Here is a 17,837-nt window from a genome sequence, read left to right on the forward strand (position 1 = left end):
TCCTTCTTTGCTGTCTGAACTCTGTGGTCCTCCTGCTAAGACCTGCCATGCCCAAGGTCCTAATCTGGAGTAGAAGGGGTCATAGGAAGGTTTATTGGTGCTTACATTAGTGGTCACCACTCTTACTGGGATTTGTTTCTTCCAAGTTTCTGAATCACAAAACTTGTGTGAAAGGCCCAAAGCTCAACCATAATTAGGATTTTTGGATTTATTTATTTGTTTTACGTTACAAGTAGAATTGTAATGTGTTCTCCCTTTTAAATTAGATTTTTTTGGGGGTTTGTGACCTGATACATTCACACAACTTGATTTGAAACCAAGATATAAACTTGTCTTATGTTTAGTCATTGCCTCAAAATTATTCAAATTTATTTCTTATTATTACTTCACTGTTTTTTGCAGTTGAACTTCAAGGTTAAGGAATGCAATACAATGCCTTCAGTTATGGTCAGTATTATACCACACATTCACAGCATTGTGTTCAGAACAGAGATCCTGACCTTATGAAATAATTAACAGCCCTGTGCTGAAAAGGGGCCAAGATTTCATTAAAACAATATTAAGTACTGGAAGTCCTTGATTATAAAATATGTGACTCACTCCCAGAATGAGGCGTGTTATGGAGATTCTGAATGAGGAACACGTACTCCTAGAGGGCAGAAAAATAGGCTTCGAAATATTTTGTTTAGTTGTCATTAGTGTAGGCGGTCATATATCAATAAGACTGATTGGCTTACAGGTCATCTGTAGTTGACGTAGGGCATCATGCACGATCAGCTTCCTCTGATACATAGCAAACCATCCAGAGGCCTCTTGAGGGCTAAGTGAGAGAAGTCCATTATTTTCATGGACAAATAATTCCAGTGAGAGCTGGAGGGGTAATGGCTGTTTATGCAGTGATGGTTTTTAATAAACTAAATGGTTAGAAATTAAAGGAAGTCTACAAGTCATAAACTAAACTTTGTCCAAATGTTTAAATGATTATTCCAACCTAACTTCCTGAATTTTATACTTTAATTAGAAAAAACCCCACTTACTTAGACCATCACAATGCATAACATATAGTTGAGTTTTCATTTACATTTTCATGTTAAATGCGCTTTTGACCCTGAAATTAATGCATAATTAATACTTCACACAGGGGAGCACTAGGAACAGGAAGCATAATTAATCTAAATACAAAAGTGACAGAGAGCAGGACGAGGAAATGCATTTACGTTCTTTTCTGTTTTATTTTATTTTATTTATTGATTTTCTGTTTTAACAAGGCGTTCAAAAAAATACATTCTGAACCCGCACGATAGCGAGTGTGTGTTTTTTTTTTTTTTTTTTTTTTTTTTTTTTTTTTTTTTTTTTTTTTTTTTTTTGTGGGCAGCGAGGACATGACTTCCTCACGTCTCACGGCTTGGCAGGTTACTGACATGAGAAAAAACAAGTGCTGATCTATAATACAACATCTGAGGAGCCTGGCAGCCACTGCTGTGCTGAGACTGTGGATACGATGCCCCAAATGACTGACTGTAGGGGGCTGCATGCGTGAGAGAGGGAGAGACTTTCTTCTGCATTTCTGTATTTGACAAGCCACAATGGGAGGTGACATTACAGTTTGCTTTGCACTTACCAGGCCTAGACAGCAGGGACTCTGCCTGCTACCTAAGTACTTTTGGGACCATATAACCTGCACCGTCATAGTCCAAAAGAAAGCCTAACAATAAACAGCACATACTGTACCGGGCAAATAAAAGTGTTAGACAGTGAGATTAGAAAACTATAATAATCAGTTAAAGGAAAGATTTTTACATGTCTCTGTTAATATTCTGTTTATCCTTCATGATCATGTTTGTCACTAAAACATCCCTTCCTAATATACTTCTGTTAGAAGTGATGAAGAACAAAATCCAGTCTTTGGTTCCTGAATAGATTTCAAAATTCATCCAGTCAAGTGGCCACCTTCCTTTTACATAGATTTTGATTCTGTGCTGACCTGCAGCGCAGCAACACTAAGTCAAAGTGGGGAATTTGGTACTCGTATGTAAAGTAAATGCCACTTTAGAAGTCAGTTGTATTTTTATCTGTCTTATTTGCCTTCATAGCACTGAAATCGGTTTGTAATTCTCAGATAAATTTTTCTAATGAGGAGTGATCAGTGGCCTTATGAACACCAGACAATAGTTTGGTGACTCACATCCTTTAACTTTAGTTAAAGTACAGTACAAATCAGTGATTAGTCCGACCCTCCTTTGTTCTTAAAGCAGTTGTGATTGTTCCAGTTGTTTTGGAGGACTGGCCAAAGTTTCTGTGGATTACAGCTGATTCCAAGTTAACTTGATGATGTTGAGATTAGGTTTGTGTAGAGGTTACGCTATCAGTTGCAAGACTCTTTGTTCTTCTTGATAACAAAGATAGGTTTCATGGTCTTTTTGCCATGTTGAACAATTACTTTATCATAGATAAGAATTTAAACATCTAAAGTGGCTAAACAGGAAAACTGTGCAAGCGGTGCTGTTCGGCAGTTTCATATCTGGGCCTTCCCACCTCCCAAAGTGTCCTTGGGCAAGTCACAGAGCCCAGAGTTGCTTTCAGAGGCAGTGTGTGTATCTGTTAAACTTATACATGGCTAGATATGGTGACACCCAAACACACATGTATGTTTTAGGTAAAGGTCTGTTTTTCTGGCACCTTCCAAATGAATGTGACGATAAAGCTGATAGAGGCAAAAGTGAGAAAAATAAAAGGAAATGCAAAAAACCAGGAAGGGAACCTGATACACTCAAAGTATTATTGCCACTGTTATCAAACGTCAAATACTGACACTATGCATGCAGTCGTACAGTGACTTTCACTCACGACTTAGACACATAGAGGCTTCAAACACATTTTCAGAGTAAGGGATAAAAGGTTGGAGCAGGAAAGAGAGAGGAAAAGGGAAGGAAATTATGATGGGAAAAGCTCTGGGAACAAGAGACAGGGCAAAAGAGGAATGGAAAAGAAACTGAAACAGAGGAGAGAATGAAGGTTGATGAGAGGAAATGAGCGACTGGGGAGTATTGCGTATGGAGACATTTCAAGGAAGCAATGGCGAGAGATGTTAAGGGTGGAAAAACACAGAAGGACAAGTGCGAGAGTTTGCACTTGCACTGTGAGCGAGCGAGAGCTACGTTAAAGGTGGTGGGCTGAGAGATGAGAGGCCGAGAGAAAGACAAAAAGAGACAGGACAAAGCAGCAGCAGCGTTTCATGGAGAGCTGGAAACAGAGGGCGGGCGGACAGGCGGGTGGGCGAACGAGCGAGCCAGAGGGGAACGAAGAGAGTGAGGTGGGGGCGGGGCTTGCGAGCAGTCATAGCCAGTTAGAGGCTGGCGTGGTGCTCTGCAGGGTGAATCTTACCCTGGCAACACAATAGAGCGAGAGAGCGAGAGGGAAAGTGGGAGAGAGGGAGACAGCGGACAGGTGAACAGATGGCTGACTGAGAGACAAGCTGATCAGTGCACAACAGAGGGGTGTGTGTGAGTGTGAGCGAAAGAGAGAATGTGAATGTAATGCAATGTAACACAAAATGTTCAGTCTGAGAGAGAGTGGGAAAACAAACAAAGAAAGTGAGAGAGAGTGAGAGAGGGGGAAAGATGCCCATGTTTACACTGTAATGTTCACAAAATATCAGTGGAGTTTACATGAGAGAAAGACAGAGAGGCAAGCCTGTGATGTCCAAAAAATATCAAGTGTGTGTGAAAGCAAGTAGAGACAGTGTGAGAAGGAAGCCTACTGTACGTCTGTTTGCATCCATATGTCAGTGTGTCCATTAGGATTGTTGCTTTTTATATGAATTTGAAAGTGTCAGATGGAGAGGAAACAAAGGAATATTTGACCAGTGGTAATCCGTTCAGATTTTTGATTTATGGGTCGGGCGTTTTGTACTTCAGTGGAACTGAAATGCAGTGTCATTCTGACCTTATTCCATGGCCTGCTTCTTTGGCAGAAAATAGAGTAAGCTAGCAATCTCAGTGGATAATTACGGCCTCAAATTAGGAAAAGCAATAAGCAGAAGCATTTAGACTTCAGTACTACGTGCTGAAGAAGTTACAGATGAAGGTAAGTTTGTATGCCAACTAACTGGTGAATCTATTGCCACGATGGCATAAAGACAATGAAAATGAATGAACACTGTCCTTATTGGAAGCATTAGTGGAAGCATTGTAAGAAATGTTTTTATTGTCCTTTGGGGGAAATGATGTTTGTGTCAGAGTTAATAACACATGGCGCCTTAATAGCATATGCATGATAGCTGCATCTTTATGACAAATAATGCCAGATTTAATCAAGTACAGAAATTCAAATGGGACGATTTTAAGAAGATCGAGGGCATTTAGGGAATTTTGTCCAAACCCCAAAGACAGTTGCATGTTTGGTCTTATTGTCATTATTTTTGTTCTTATTATTAAAAAAAAAAAAAAAAAAAGTATATAATCACCAAATCATTTGTATTTTGGCCCTGTTCATCATATCAACTCTAATGAGGACTGATATTTGACGACGTTTTGGTCGCAGATCTATGAATGTAGGATCAAGGTTTAATTTAACTAAAGCTTAAATTGAAGGAGATTAATTTTTTGGTTGGTGTAACCATCTACCTTTAAATTAGGCTTAGGAAATGCAAAACTGGAACTTTGTCTCTCCTCACAAGTATCAAAGTACAAATGTGTGTCACTACATGTGAACAGTGCACCAACATGGCTCCAGTGTCATCACAGTTTTGTTTGCAGGCTCTTTATCTCTTTGTGTCCTGACAGTCAGGGCAGGAGGTCCACGCTTCTATCACGTCCTCCACACAGCCCTCTGTCACATGCCGTCATTTTCAAGTTGAAAGTTGTTCTATTTTTATTTATTTTATGTAGTTCTTTTATTCTCTCAATTTTTAGGTCAGTGCGCACACACATCTGCCTCAGCAGAGTGTGTTTTCTATGAACTGTGCACAACAAAGCGCATGGTGGCTGCTCCTGTGTGTGAAATTTACATTAAGCTGCAGATCAGAGCACTTACTTGTTCTGGTGAGAGTTAACAGCTGAATCAGGAGACTGTCTCCATGTTGGAACAAATCTTTCTAATAACCCGTTTCTGTGGGTAGATAAAAAAGCAGCTTTGACACTGCGATAATAATAATGGCTTTGGTTTTTAATGAGATTCATATCAAAGAGCAGTATTGTTATTAACACTGAAAGTCTTTTTACCCTTACATCCAAATGGCATCATTACCCTCTTGCCCTCACCTGTTTTTAGGATTTCAGGCTAATACATCAAAAATGAAAAGAATCTCTGTCTCTTCCTCCTCGGGGTTTAGTCTGGAGCTCTCGATACAACGACTTCCCGCCAGCTTCACTTTAGAGGCTGAATTTCATGCAGTTGAATCATTCTCACTTAACAATGATTGTGTGCTGTGCACTCATGTAACACATGGTTAGGTTTTAATCAGACCGCCACTAGACTATAGTCGCACCTGACACGGCAAGTGCTTGTTAATTAAAGAAAGTAAAGGGTGCATGAGATATTGAATATAATATCTGTTGGGTGATACATGTAACAGTGCCCTGCATTATATGTTGTGTGTAATTGAATGTCAAAAGATGCCAGTGGTTTTATTTGTTTTACATACTGAACTACAAATTAGGTAGACTACATGTTTTTGTTCAACCCCCAAATTACACTTACATATGAAAAAGGACTGTTTCACAATACTGTGGAAAAACTATGCCCAACCCTATGATTCAGTAGCTTGTAGAGCCATTCCTAACAGCAGTAACTTGAAGTAATCACTTTCCGTGTGACTATGATTCTCTCACATCGTTGTGGAGGAATTCTGGCCCACTCTTCTTTCCAGTGTTCCTTGGGTTCATTCAGGTACGAAGGCATTTGTTTATTCACACCTTTCAATGAGGTTCCATCACAGCATTTCAGTGAGCTTGAGGTCTGGTTTTACTGCACCATCGAGACACCAGATTTGCTGGTGTACTTGGAATCATTGTTCTGTTGCATGACCCAGTTCTAGCTGTTTAATCATAGTCGACTCAATCACTGAAAAATGCCCTGGTCCCATATCTGCAGAACAAGCCAGAATCATCACTGTTAGTATTTGCTCTGTGTTCATATGCTGTGTTTGGTTTTCTACAAATGTGGTGCAATTTGGCCAAACATCTCCACACCTAAGTAGTTTTCTCCCAGCAGCCCTTCAAAACCAACCATAATCATTCAGTGTCTTTGTAATTGTAAAGTCGTGACTTTGGCCTGTAGACTCTGAGATGTAGCTCTTGTTGTTCTCTGTGCTTTCCACGGTCTCACTTTGGGGGGAATTCGCTGGGATGCTCACATCTGTATGCCTGCTTTTATAGAGGTGCTCACACTTGCTGATGATCATCTAATCAAGCACATATGATTAGCAGCACCTTAATCTCATAATACCAATGGAAGCAATAAGAGCTTACTTAGTTTTTCACTTTTTTCACATGACTGCACATTACAGTTAATACTAGAAACTAGATTTACGAGCTTTTAAAGAAATTCTTTTCCTGTGATTGCTTGTTCATTAAACAGCCACTTTCCTATGACTTAATGATGCTTCTTTTTTGTAAGACACTGAAGGTCATTTGATAATTCTTGAAATCAGTTGATTTCTACAGAGTGCTGCTTAAAATATAGTGCTTCGCAGACAGATGCCCCCTCCCCTCCCCTCCTTTTTCTTTTTTTTTTTTTTTTTTTTTATTCAATAAAAAAATGTTTTGGATGGAATGACTTGCTGGAGTGAGAACTAGAGTCTTTTTTCTTCTTTTCTTTTTTTTGGCCATGGTTATAGTCTATTTTTCCTTTGGGATAGATTTCAAGGCGAGGGATTTCTTTCTTTTCGCACCACTCAAGGCTAAAGCTTGTATTTGGACCACAGTAGGATCTCCAGCTCCAGTTTAAGATCCATTTTGCTACGAGGATCTCTCTGCTTGGCTCTGTGGTCAAGGGCCCACCAGGCAAAGCTACTTAACAGCAAATCTTGTTTAGCACAATCCTCTCAAAATAAGAGCCTCTATCTCCCTCTCTCGCCCGTCGGTCTCCCTCTTCCATTTCTCGCCCTTTCCAAAGTGTGCGAACACTGACGCAACCTGTCTGCCGTTAGCTGAAGTGCTAATACCAGCACATGCTTCCTAGCTCACCCTTTACCCTTTTGCTTTACTTTACCACATTCCTCAGTGCAAAGCTTCACACCAATTACTAACACTGTTGATTAGCCAACGTGTGCACAAGTGTGATGCCTCGCTGTATCTTCTGACATGCACATAGTTTATTGGCCTTGTTCTCTCAGACCACATCCTCCGATTTGAAAGCTTTCTGCGGTTGGAATAAGACTCAGTAGTTTTTCAGCCCTTTAAACCATAACTTCCTGAGTGCACCTGCTGGATAAGCAAGTACAGTTTCTTCCTTAATAACTTGCTTTCAGGTGGGTGGCAGATGTTACGAACTTTGACCTCACAAATCGACAGAGGATTTTCAAAGGTTGAAGTTGAGAATGTGTGTTCTGTAAGGCAGCTTTTCTGCTCACAGAAGGTGCCGCAAGGAAAAAAAGACAAACTCTTTTTATGTCATCATCAGGGTCAAATTGTTCCATCTGACCTTAGCTGGCTCATGTTTATACAATGAATAGCGTAGGAGTCAGCACATTTTATGCAATCAAGATGTTCATTTGTGTTTGAGAAATGAAAATCTTTCACTGTGTGCTAATTTCAATATGTGCATGGAAAAAATGAAATGTAAATGTGCTTCCTTCTCCTCCTCTACCCCTCTTTAACCGCTTCAGACGTTGCGAAAGAAAGGCTTTAACGGTTGCAACAGCCCTGAGCCCGACGGCGACGACTCCATCGACCAAAGCCCGCTAAATGACCGCAAGACCGAGGACCTGGACAGCCTCTTCAAGCGCTACGGCGTGAGTACAATCACATTTTTGTCACCTTATCTAACCTACCCTTTTCTTCTTCTCCCTTTTTTCTTTCTTTCCTCTCTCTCTCTTTCTCTCTCTCTCTTTCTCTCTCCCTGTCTGCCTTCTCTTCTTTTGTTTGGGGATCGAAGGCTCTGAACAAGAAAGAGCACCGGGACTCTGAGAGCCCAGACCCCGAGGAGCCCTTCTCCCTCACCCCCCGCACTGAAGAGAAATACAAAAAAATTGACGAGGAGTTTGATAAAATGATGCAGAACTATAGGCTGTCAGTGAGTACCTCCCACCACTCTGCGTAACCCTGCCCCCTCTTCATGTTGGTACCTTGCTGCTGCCGCTGACCGGACAACCGGAGATTTCCGGCTGCTGATGGTGGCCTGACTACTCACAGAGCACTCGCCTTCACCATTCCCCACTCCTTTACCTTCTCTACTTCACCGCTTACCAATAGCACCTATCCCCATCCCCCAAATCACTACCCACAACCACCCCACCCCACTGATGGTGTGTGCTTCAGCAAGAAATAAGAGCAGCCAAGTTCATAAGGGAAGCCTCTTAAAAGTAAAATTTTAACTAATGTTCACATTCATCATTAATTAATGGAATGGTATTATTTTTTTGTAAGAAAGCCTAAAGTTGTGTTTCCAATGTTGTTTGGTCTTTTCAACAACCAACACGAATATAATAACTTTAAAGTAACATAGCTCAGATAGACATAATTTATGGGGTACATGGAGATTCGTTTTCTGCAGTTAAATTTCCTAGGACTCATAAAAAAGACAAATAATATTCTTTTTTTGCTGTTTTGTTTTGTTTTTTGCAGCGCTGCGCATGTGTAAGACAGAAAGTGATCCTTAAAAAAGCAGCATGACACCAAATAGGGCATGCTAACTGTGATTATTCATCTGAAGTTACAGTCATCACAGTGAAGCACATTCTCAGGAGTATTATGGCTTTTAATACAATGTTTCTGATGCCTCTGCAAGTTCGCAAACGTACAAGAATAAACAACAGAGGGAGAGGAGCGATAACTAGGTCCCTGGTTCTCACAAAAGTTGGCATAGCAACTAATATTGCAAGGGGAAATCATGTTTTATGGTAATAATCAACACGTTTGGAGCATGCCTTCGAGCAGTCAGATTTTTTTTTTTTGACTGAATGCACCAATTGTGTAATACTTAGCAACATTAAAGAAAGAGCGTTGCAATTTCAGATAGTCTGTATCCACCAGGGCTGTGTCTGTTTCTCAGATAACACATAGAAAGCCAGAGTGCAGTTGATAACCGGCTGTTATTAGCAGCATTACTGAGGTCACTTTAGTCCCAGTGTAGTCCTGTTCCTCCGATGGGCTCCTGACATTATCCAGGTTCTGCCTCCTGACTGGCGCTCTGCCAATCCCCTTTTACCGCTCTACTTCTTTGCCAATTTCTCTGTGATTCATTTTTTCCTCTCTGCTCAATAATGCCATTAATGTCACTTTAATGACTAGCACTTAATTTACAGCTCCTCTTCCTGTCTGCCGGCCCCCTGATTGGTCGCTTGGGATGGGACACAGTCACTTTGAGGTTCTGCAGAATAGTTAGGCAGTAGTTGTTTACTACAGTCACACCTTTGGTGTTACACCTTTATGGAGGGTGGAGGCGTTTTTCTTTTTTCTTATTGTTGTTCTTTACTGTATTAGGCTTGTTTTGTGGTATGCATGACTAGTCTCATAATCATGCTGTAATTGTAATTGTAATTGTTCATATGTTTATGAAAATAGGACTGTGAAAAGCAATATAATTATGAACAATGTATAATGTATGCATTGTCAGCTACATATCTAGTTTACAGCTAGAGCGATGGAAAGACTATGCCTTCGCCTGGTTTTCAGTTTAAAGGCTTGAAACACACTATTTGTTAAATTAAAAGCAGTTTTATGGACAAAACTAGTATAAAAAACACACTGGTGGTTTGGAGGGAAGAAAAGGCTTTCTTCAAAATGACATCAAGTGCTAATGTTAATATTAATTTACTAAAATCTCACATACATCAGAGCATAATGGAGAAAATGAGCTGCCTCTCAGATTAATCAGCTCAGTGAATCTCTCCCCTCCTGATATCCACCCTGCCTCCATCAGCCTCTCTGTGCTGTGTGAGACAAATAGCTCTAAAAAGACTTTCTCAAAAGAGAAAACCACAGAAGAAGAAGAAGCGGATTCAATCTACTGCACTTAGAGAGCTACAGCTCTTGGCTCATGCCATTTGTATGCTAGCGTAACGCTGCTAGCAAATGACTCTAGCGACAAGCTGCCCCGACATCACTCTGCCCCTCGGTGTCCCAGTCAGCCTGCCTACCTGTCTGGTTTTCCAGCACACCTTTCACGGTCAACCAGTAATCAGAAACATGCAGCACCACCTGCCACTCCTCCCCTCAGCATCATAATCCCCAGCATGACAGATAGGGGCCGGGATATACAAGCTTAATCCCACTTGTACTCAAATACCTCCCAAGGTAGGAAGAGAGTGGTGAGGGAGAACGGGCAGGACACTTGGCTAAACGAGCCCCCAGCTAACGTATCTTTTCCTGTTAAACTGGCACTGTAGTAGGCAAGAGAAAAGAGCTTTGGGTTTTTGTTTTTTTTCTCCTAACCGGAGGGCCCCTGGTTTGATCCTTTTCTGGCTCTGAGATTCTGGGCCAGGAAATTGAATAAGAAATAGATTTCTGCCTTTTAACAACCACCTCCATGGTGCCTTTCAGCAAGAAGCTGAATGTTTTGTCTCCTGTATAAGCTTGGTATGAATGTCAAGTGAAACATGGTGTTATTGAAACTGCTGCACACTTAATCACATCTAATTTAGTTTTGAGATTAGTTTAGCTTTGAATTTCATGCCATGAAAGCATGAGGACTCTCAGCATCCCTATTAATAGTTTCTGTTAAGAGCTGCAAATAAAACAATTTTCAGTGAGAATCAGATGTTTTGGAGAAGGTGAGCTGCGAGTCATTCAGCCTCTTTTTATTTATTTAGGATCAAATATTGGTGACGTCAGAAAGAAATTAGAGTGAGGGGGGCATAGAACTAAACAACTAAAGCTAATTTACTGGTCAACTGCTGGGACATCTAAAGGTCCGTCAAACACTTTTCCAATGTTGCATCTGTGTTCAGATCTGCAGCCTCTTACAAATACGATGCGACAATCCTACAGTTGAAAAAGGGGAAAAAAGAGAAAACTTTCAAAGGCTTTCAGGACAAGAGGGAGGAAAAGGGAAACTAGGCCATGAGTTTAATTCATTCTGATTTACCCTTGCATCCAGGAAACACACCCTTGTTGAGAGAGCTCCTCCGAGGGAAAATAGGTTAGCCTTCTCTCCCCTCTTTTTGTTCTCTTCACACAGAAGAGGCCTTAAGCTTCCTCACATGAGCCTCTGGAAAAGCTCCTAGTCAATTATTTACCTAACAGGTTCTTGTTATTTTTTTCTATGGTTCCCATCCTCTGTGCTAAATCCACAGGATGAGGAGCAGTACCCAGTTAACCCTCCTCTCTGCAATTAGGAGCAGCAGTGTTAAATGGAGTCAGAGTGGGCAGATGTAAATTCTCTTGTAATTTGCCAAAGACATGGATTAATTCTCAGTGTAGCACAGTGGAGAGCAGGGTCAAGACAAATTTAAAATTCATATTTACAGAATAAATGAAGAGGTTTTGGAGTTATGTCACCAATCTCCTAGCAACCAGAGGCTGATACAGATATGAAGGTCTTGTGGAATGGTGGCGAGCAGCAAACAGTCGATGGCTAAATGTATTACAAAGTACCAATAAAGAGACAGACAGCTGAAGAGGATTGTTTTTTAAGGTATGCATGGTACTCTTGAGTCATTTCTCATTTTTCATATTCAGTCAGGATAATAGGAAGTTGGTACAGAAACATGCAATTACAAGCTTGGAAGGCAATATCTGGTATAACTACTAAACTCTCTTACGCAAGCTTTCTTAGAACTTCTTTAAGTAGTCGTCAGGAATAGTTCTCCAGGTTTCTTGAAGGACATTCAAAGCTCTTCTTTGAATGTTTTCTGCCTTTTGATTTCTGTTAAGATGATCCCACACTGCTTCAGCAGTGTTTAGGTGTTTGGAGGCCAATCCTTGACTTATAGTGTTCTAGTGTACATTGTTCTATTCAGCTAGACGCTTACTGTAGATATATTCTACTGAAAAATAGTGATTTTACCAATCAGATGCTTTCTAGATTGTATTGCATGGTGGGTCATATTTTTTTGTGTTTCTTTAGTTGAAATTAAATCCAGCCCCAAACCATGATATAGTGTCCACCATGTTTTACAGATGGCCGTACATGTAACTAACATACATTTGAAGCAAAGATTTTAAGTTTTGATTCATAAAAGCTGTGGCCACTGATTTTTCAGTCCAGTCCTTGTCTTATTTGCTATACCTCAGCTTTTTATCCCTCTTTTATCCTTTTTTCCCTACATTCAAAATTTTTGGTGAATCACCTTGTTTGTGAAAAAATGCTGTTTTATGCCTGCCAAATATATTACTTTTGAGAATCTTCTGTAGTTCAACTGTTAAATTTGGGAACAAATTATGTTTTTGCAAAAGACTGCTGATAGATGGTTGATTGATACAACACTGGTTCATACCTTGGCTTAACCTTGTGTTTGAATGATTCATAGGTCAGTTTAAAGTGGCTTAAACGATATTTATAATTATTATATTATTATTAAAAATTGACTCTGCTTCTAACGTCTAATTAGATTTTTTCAAATCCTATTTTTCATAATTCCAAATCACCACAAATATACCATCAAGGTCACATTGTCTTCAGTGATATTTTCTGTCCTGAATGCTATTACTTATTGTCAATTTATTTAAAACCACAGTTCCATTATTCCAACTTTAAATCTGTAAATACAGACTGCAGTCCATCTTTCTCTCTCTCTCTAACCGTAGTTTAACTGTAGCTTAGTAAGTTTTAGACTTGATTGATGGGAAAGTAGAGCGTTTCAGGCTCAGGTAAAGGTGACAGTTTGATTGCTTTGTATTCGGTAAAAATGGCCGTCAGCAAAGACTCCAGCTCTGTCCTCTGTTTGTAGTTGTTCTCCCAGTAAGAAAAAATATATAATGAAATCTATTACTGAAAAGAAAAAAAACCATTCCCAAGCACTGTAGGGATAAACTCTTTCTGGATCCTTATGCTCTGCGTTCATACACCTCTGGCCCACTTTGGATTAACCCCACCTCTGTCCACCCTTTCCCATTTATCCATGCCCTTCCTTTACCTTCTGCTTGGCCTGTGTGCAGTGGTGCAATGCTGTTAGCCGTTCTCTTCACTCTCCCTGTTAGCCACTTACAGCTCTCTCTGTACAGCCTGCTTTGCAAACTTCCTCTTTGTAGGCTGAAGAGTGAATTTTACATTTCATGTATTTGGAAGATTTAATAAAGATTAGTCATTTTTCAAGGCTAACATAGCGAATAAATTGAAAGGTTTTTTGTGGAACTATAATTTGTTGTTTGTTTTATGAAAAAAGGGCCAGTTTTTACTCTGTTTAGACTTTGTGTGACGAAAAAAAACCCTAATTATAAAATAATGAATAAAGATGATTATTTTTGTTGTTGAGGTTTATATAAAAAGACCACTTTATTAGTTGGGAAAAAGTTGTTTAGTTGTTTGAGGAAAACCTATGATCAAGTAACAATTTTTGAGATTTGACTGAATAAACTAGCACTTGGTTTGGTTTCAGTCCCATAACTCCCTTATTTTCGTGTGATCTCCAATGCAGTGCAGAGGGAAAAGAGGTAGAGATCAAGGGCAGGAAGGTGCCCTCGTCCTCCTTGATATTAAACTGGGTCCCAGGCAGTTTGAGTACAGTACAGTGCAGCGGTGGCCCATATTCTATATATAGAAGTCCTTATTTCAGATTGAGTTGGAACAGGGTGAAATGGGTCGGACTGCTGGACAACCCGAGGTCCTTGCCCCTGATTTTCCTTTTTTTTCTCTCTTTTTTTTGCACTCGGGGACGTCTGGTCATACACTTCATCAACTCAGGTGACGAGACTGATTATTTCTTTAAAAAAAAAAAAAAGTGCAGTTGATACGTTTTTGAACAGAAAGGTGGACTGTCTTCAGGATTTTTGAGAACAAGAGTAATATTGTAAAGCCCATTTTGGTAGGCAAGCTCCTGCTGAATATTTCCTTAAATCCCCAGTGATGAGCACATGTCAGTGGGGGTGGTGGGATGCTGCTGGAATGTGACAAGCACGCTATGAAATGTCACCAATAACCCGATGCAATAACCTGCTGCTGCTGCGACAAGTTTTAACCTGGCATGAAAAGTGAAAGGCGAGACAGCTTTTTGGCCTTTTCACCAAGTCACCTTGCATGACAACTGAGTGAGTGAGTGTGCGTGTGTCTGCGTTTGGGTGCGTCTGCGTGTGTTTGAGATTTGATGTGTGTGTTTTTGGTTGTTTTGAAGAGTTTTATTTCCAAAACAAAATTGTGTTCTTTTAAAGCACAGTAGAAACAGCAAACATCAGACATGTCTGATACTTTTGAATTGATTTCCTGCCTCAAGAGTGAAGCTTGACAAACAAGCAAAGAATCAAAAAATCTTCACCGTGACAGAATACCAATGCAGTGTAGGTAGATTTCAGTTATTGAGGATCATTTTTAATATCTTACGGGTATGATTTAAAAGTTATTACTAACTGCAAAGTTTTAGATCTGAAACATATGATATGATATTCAGAATTCATGGACTCCTGTTTATTGTTCATTACTTTAGCCATTAAGGCTAATGATGATAAATGATTTCTTTGAAAAACAAAGATCTACTTAAGAAGTTATTTTTGTGTCAGCATTTGAGCTTTTTGAATCTGATTTTCTTTAAACAGGTGAAAATATCTATCAGTGTAGGAAACAAATATTCCCAATGCTAATCAGTTTTTTGCAATTTTTTTTGTATACTATTTTTATTCTTGTGCACTGACCTGTTTTGGAATACAAAGCTCTAGTTTTGGGAAGAGTGATTTTTTCCCCCCCTCTGTATTTATTTATTTAATTATTAACTGTTTTTTAACTTTAAAAAGTGGAGACATCAGTCATTATGCAAGGATTAAAAGTTCCTTCTTCGTATGTATATTGGATGTACAATAAAATTTACAATACAAACATTTTTCTTTAATTAAAATCAAATTTTGCAACAGCACTGAAAGCTGCCCAGCAGAGCAAAAGGAGACAGTCTTAAAGAGGAGCCAAATTCAAATCAGATAAAGTGTTTGGGGTAAAAAAAAAAATTCTACTTTTCAAGTAATTCTGAACTACTGAAATAATTCACTACTGTATTATTTCACAACAAATTGCCCTTTAAATGAAAAATATATTTATCAAGGTGAAATAAGCTTGAAAGAATAGCTACAAATTCTTGAAACAATAATTAGCGTGCAAAACAGAAGATGTTCCACTTGCGTTTCTTTTTATGTTGTTGCTTTAAAGTAGGACTCTCCTTTGTTGTGTAACTTTTTAAAGTTTCGTTTTGGGAAGACTCTTCTCATTGTGATCGGTTTTATTGCTGCAGCTGTGTGCGTGCGTGTGCGTGCGTGTGCGTGCGTGTGCGTGTGTGTGCGTGTGTGACCTGCAGGCTTGTTTGCACTGCTGCTGATCACTAACTGATCACCTGTTCATTATTTTTTTTATAATATATAATTATATGTGAGGGTGGATAAACATGGCCACACTCTAATCTTTGCCCTCTTCCTGTCATTCCACCAGTCTACAGTCCCACAGCCCACCTTCTCCATGCCAGTCACCGTGCCAGTATCCAACCAGAACGCAGCGGCAGCGGCGGCCCTTCAGTTCAGTAACAACCCTTCCGGCGCCCTGGTCACCACCACCTCCTTTGTCACCTCCACCCTCACAGATCCCCGGCTCCTTTCCCCACAGCAACCCGCTCTGCAGAGAAACACCGTGTCGCCAGGGTTACCACAGCGGCCAGCCAGTGCAGGTAAGAAACAGCATGAACAAAATAAAATGCTCTGTTTTCTGTGTGGATTGATAATGTGAACTTATAATAATCATCTGAAACATCTTCTCATACATAAACTTCCAATTTTAATACCAGCAGCTGATTGATCGATCAACAGTGTAGGTTTTCAATTTGCAGTTCTAAACATTGATTGGGTTTTGTCAGTGAAGGATCCTCTGATGCTAGGCAACTGATGAATTTTACTTTTTTTGAAAACATCGACAGTTTTGAGATAGACTGAAGAACAAAGAAGACAAACTGACAAAATCTCAAAACTTCTTCAAAAGATAACTAAAGAAAAAAAGCCATTAGACTGCCACCCACACTGCTTGATTGACAAGTATTGGAGAAAACATGGAGACAATATTTAAAAAGAAAATGAACAGACTAGAAATTTCTGGCTACATTAAGTCTTTATAATATGATTTTATATATATATATATATATATATATATATATATATATATATATATATATATATATATATATATATATATATATATATATTTTTTTTTTTTTTTTTTTTTACATTTTAAAAAAAAAACTTTTAAAATCTCATATTTTGTTGTTTTCGGCTGCACCCACTAAAAACCTCTTCTTTTAGTGGCTGCAGCTTGCCACTGTTTCTCAAATGTGTGCATACTTGTACCCCTAATCTAAATAATGCCAGAAATACATCATTCTTAAAATTCTGCAATTCTTTGTTCAGTAAAATGGCCGATAACCATTTGACATTCAGTGTTCCAGCTTTTAATGCAGTTCAGTCGTAACCTTGTGTAACCTTAGAGTTCTGTAAAACCTGACAAGTGTAGTCATGTTTACTGTGAAAGCTCACACAAAGAGATTATCATATTTAATGACAGACAAAAATAAAAAAACTGTTTTTTGAGGGGAAAAATGCAACAAAAGTAACAGTAACTGGAAAACCTTTTGACCACTGCAGCTGCCCCTGTGTCATAGAGTCCAAGTCAGATTGAACCTCTTAGAAAGACTCCGTGCAACCACGGTGTCATTATACATCTTCTTCTTATCGGTGTGGTGCCAGTGCAGTTTCACAACCAGTTTTGCATTGCTGTCTTTGGAAATCAGCCCACATTTTGTCAGGTTTGATAACCGGTCATTATACATTGTTACTCGAAGAATTTGAGGTGATTTCCATGGGTGTAAAATATGGCATACAGATTCTGTAGGCTGAATCTGCCAGACGTTGATGATTTCCCTTCTCTGCCGATGTTGATGATGGGGCGCGCCGGATTTGTGGTGCGGTGCTTCTGTGGGCTATTTAGTCTTGACAGTGCGAGAAACCAGTCGTACACTGGCACCAACGCCATGTCAGTGGAAAATGTTCTTAGTGTCGTTGCATGATGATAAAAATAGTTTGCCTTGAATTATGTCTTTTTGAACATTTGAAATACAGTTTAGCGGTTTTTATTTATTTTGAAGGGAAACATTATTGAACAAAGAGGTCTTTCAGACATTGCTGATTCCATTAAACAATCACTTAGTCTCAAGGATTTTGAAAAAGGACTTTCAGTAACTACATGACCTGCAAACTGTTGTAAATATGGGTCACGCCACATTGAATGTTAATTAGCAGCATCTGTCAACACTCTGTGTTATGCATATGAGGCTCAAATCCCCGTGTAAACCTGTGGCTGGTGGTTCTCCGTCGATGTTTGGCCTACTTTCCGTACAGTTGATTTTTATCGGTTTTCAAATGTTTCGTTTTGACATTTAATAATTGTATTTTTTTTCCTTTTTCTTTTTCCTTTTTTTTTTTTGCATCCCAAGCAGTCAGTCTGTGGACAAACATGTTATTGTACTGGTTTCTAAATTTCTCTTGTAACTGAAATGATTT

At 39.4% G+C, this 17,837-nt stretch overlaps 1 protein-coding gene across 8 annotated transcripts in view; it reads left to right on the plus strand.

The window, feature by feature from the left end:
- The window catches only part of mef2d (myocyte enhancer factor 2d), a 75,218-nt gene that overhangs the window by 26,490 nt on the left and 30,891 nt on the right, over positions 1-17,837 (plus strand). For 4 of the 8 annotated variants that reach the window (XM_085423643.1, XM_085423647.1, XM_085423648.1 and 1 more), the window contains exons 4-5: positions 7,829-7,954; positions 15,727-15,958. In XM_085423643.1, coding sequence (XP_085279769.1) covers positions 7,829-7,954; positions 15,727-15,958 — 358 coding nt within the window. Of the gene's footprint in view, positions 1-7,828; positions 7,955-8,097; positions 8,236-15,726; positions 15,959-17,837 lie in introns of all 8 variants that reach the window. The other 4 variants (XM_085423641.1, XM_085423642.1, XM_085423645.1 and 1 more) reach the window with 1 other exon arrangement.

This window comes from Rhamphochromis longiceps, linkage group LG11 (genome assembly GCF_057381845.1).
Source record: "Rhamphochromis longiceps isolate RC_006_pf linkage group LG11, R_longiceps_female_GT1.1, whole genome shotgun sequence".
Classification (NCBI taxonomy): Eukaryota; Metazoa; Chordata; class Actinopteri; order Cichliformes; family Cichlidae; genus Rhamphochromis; species Rhamphochromis longiceps.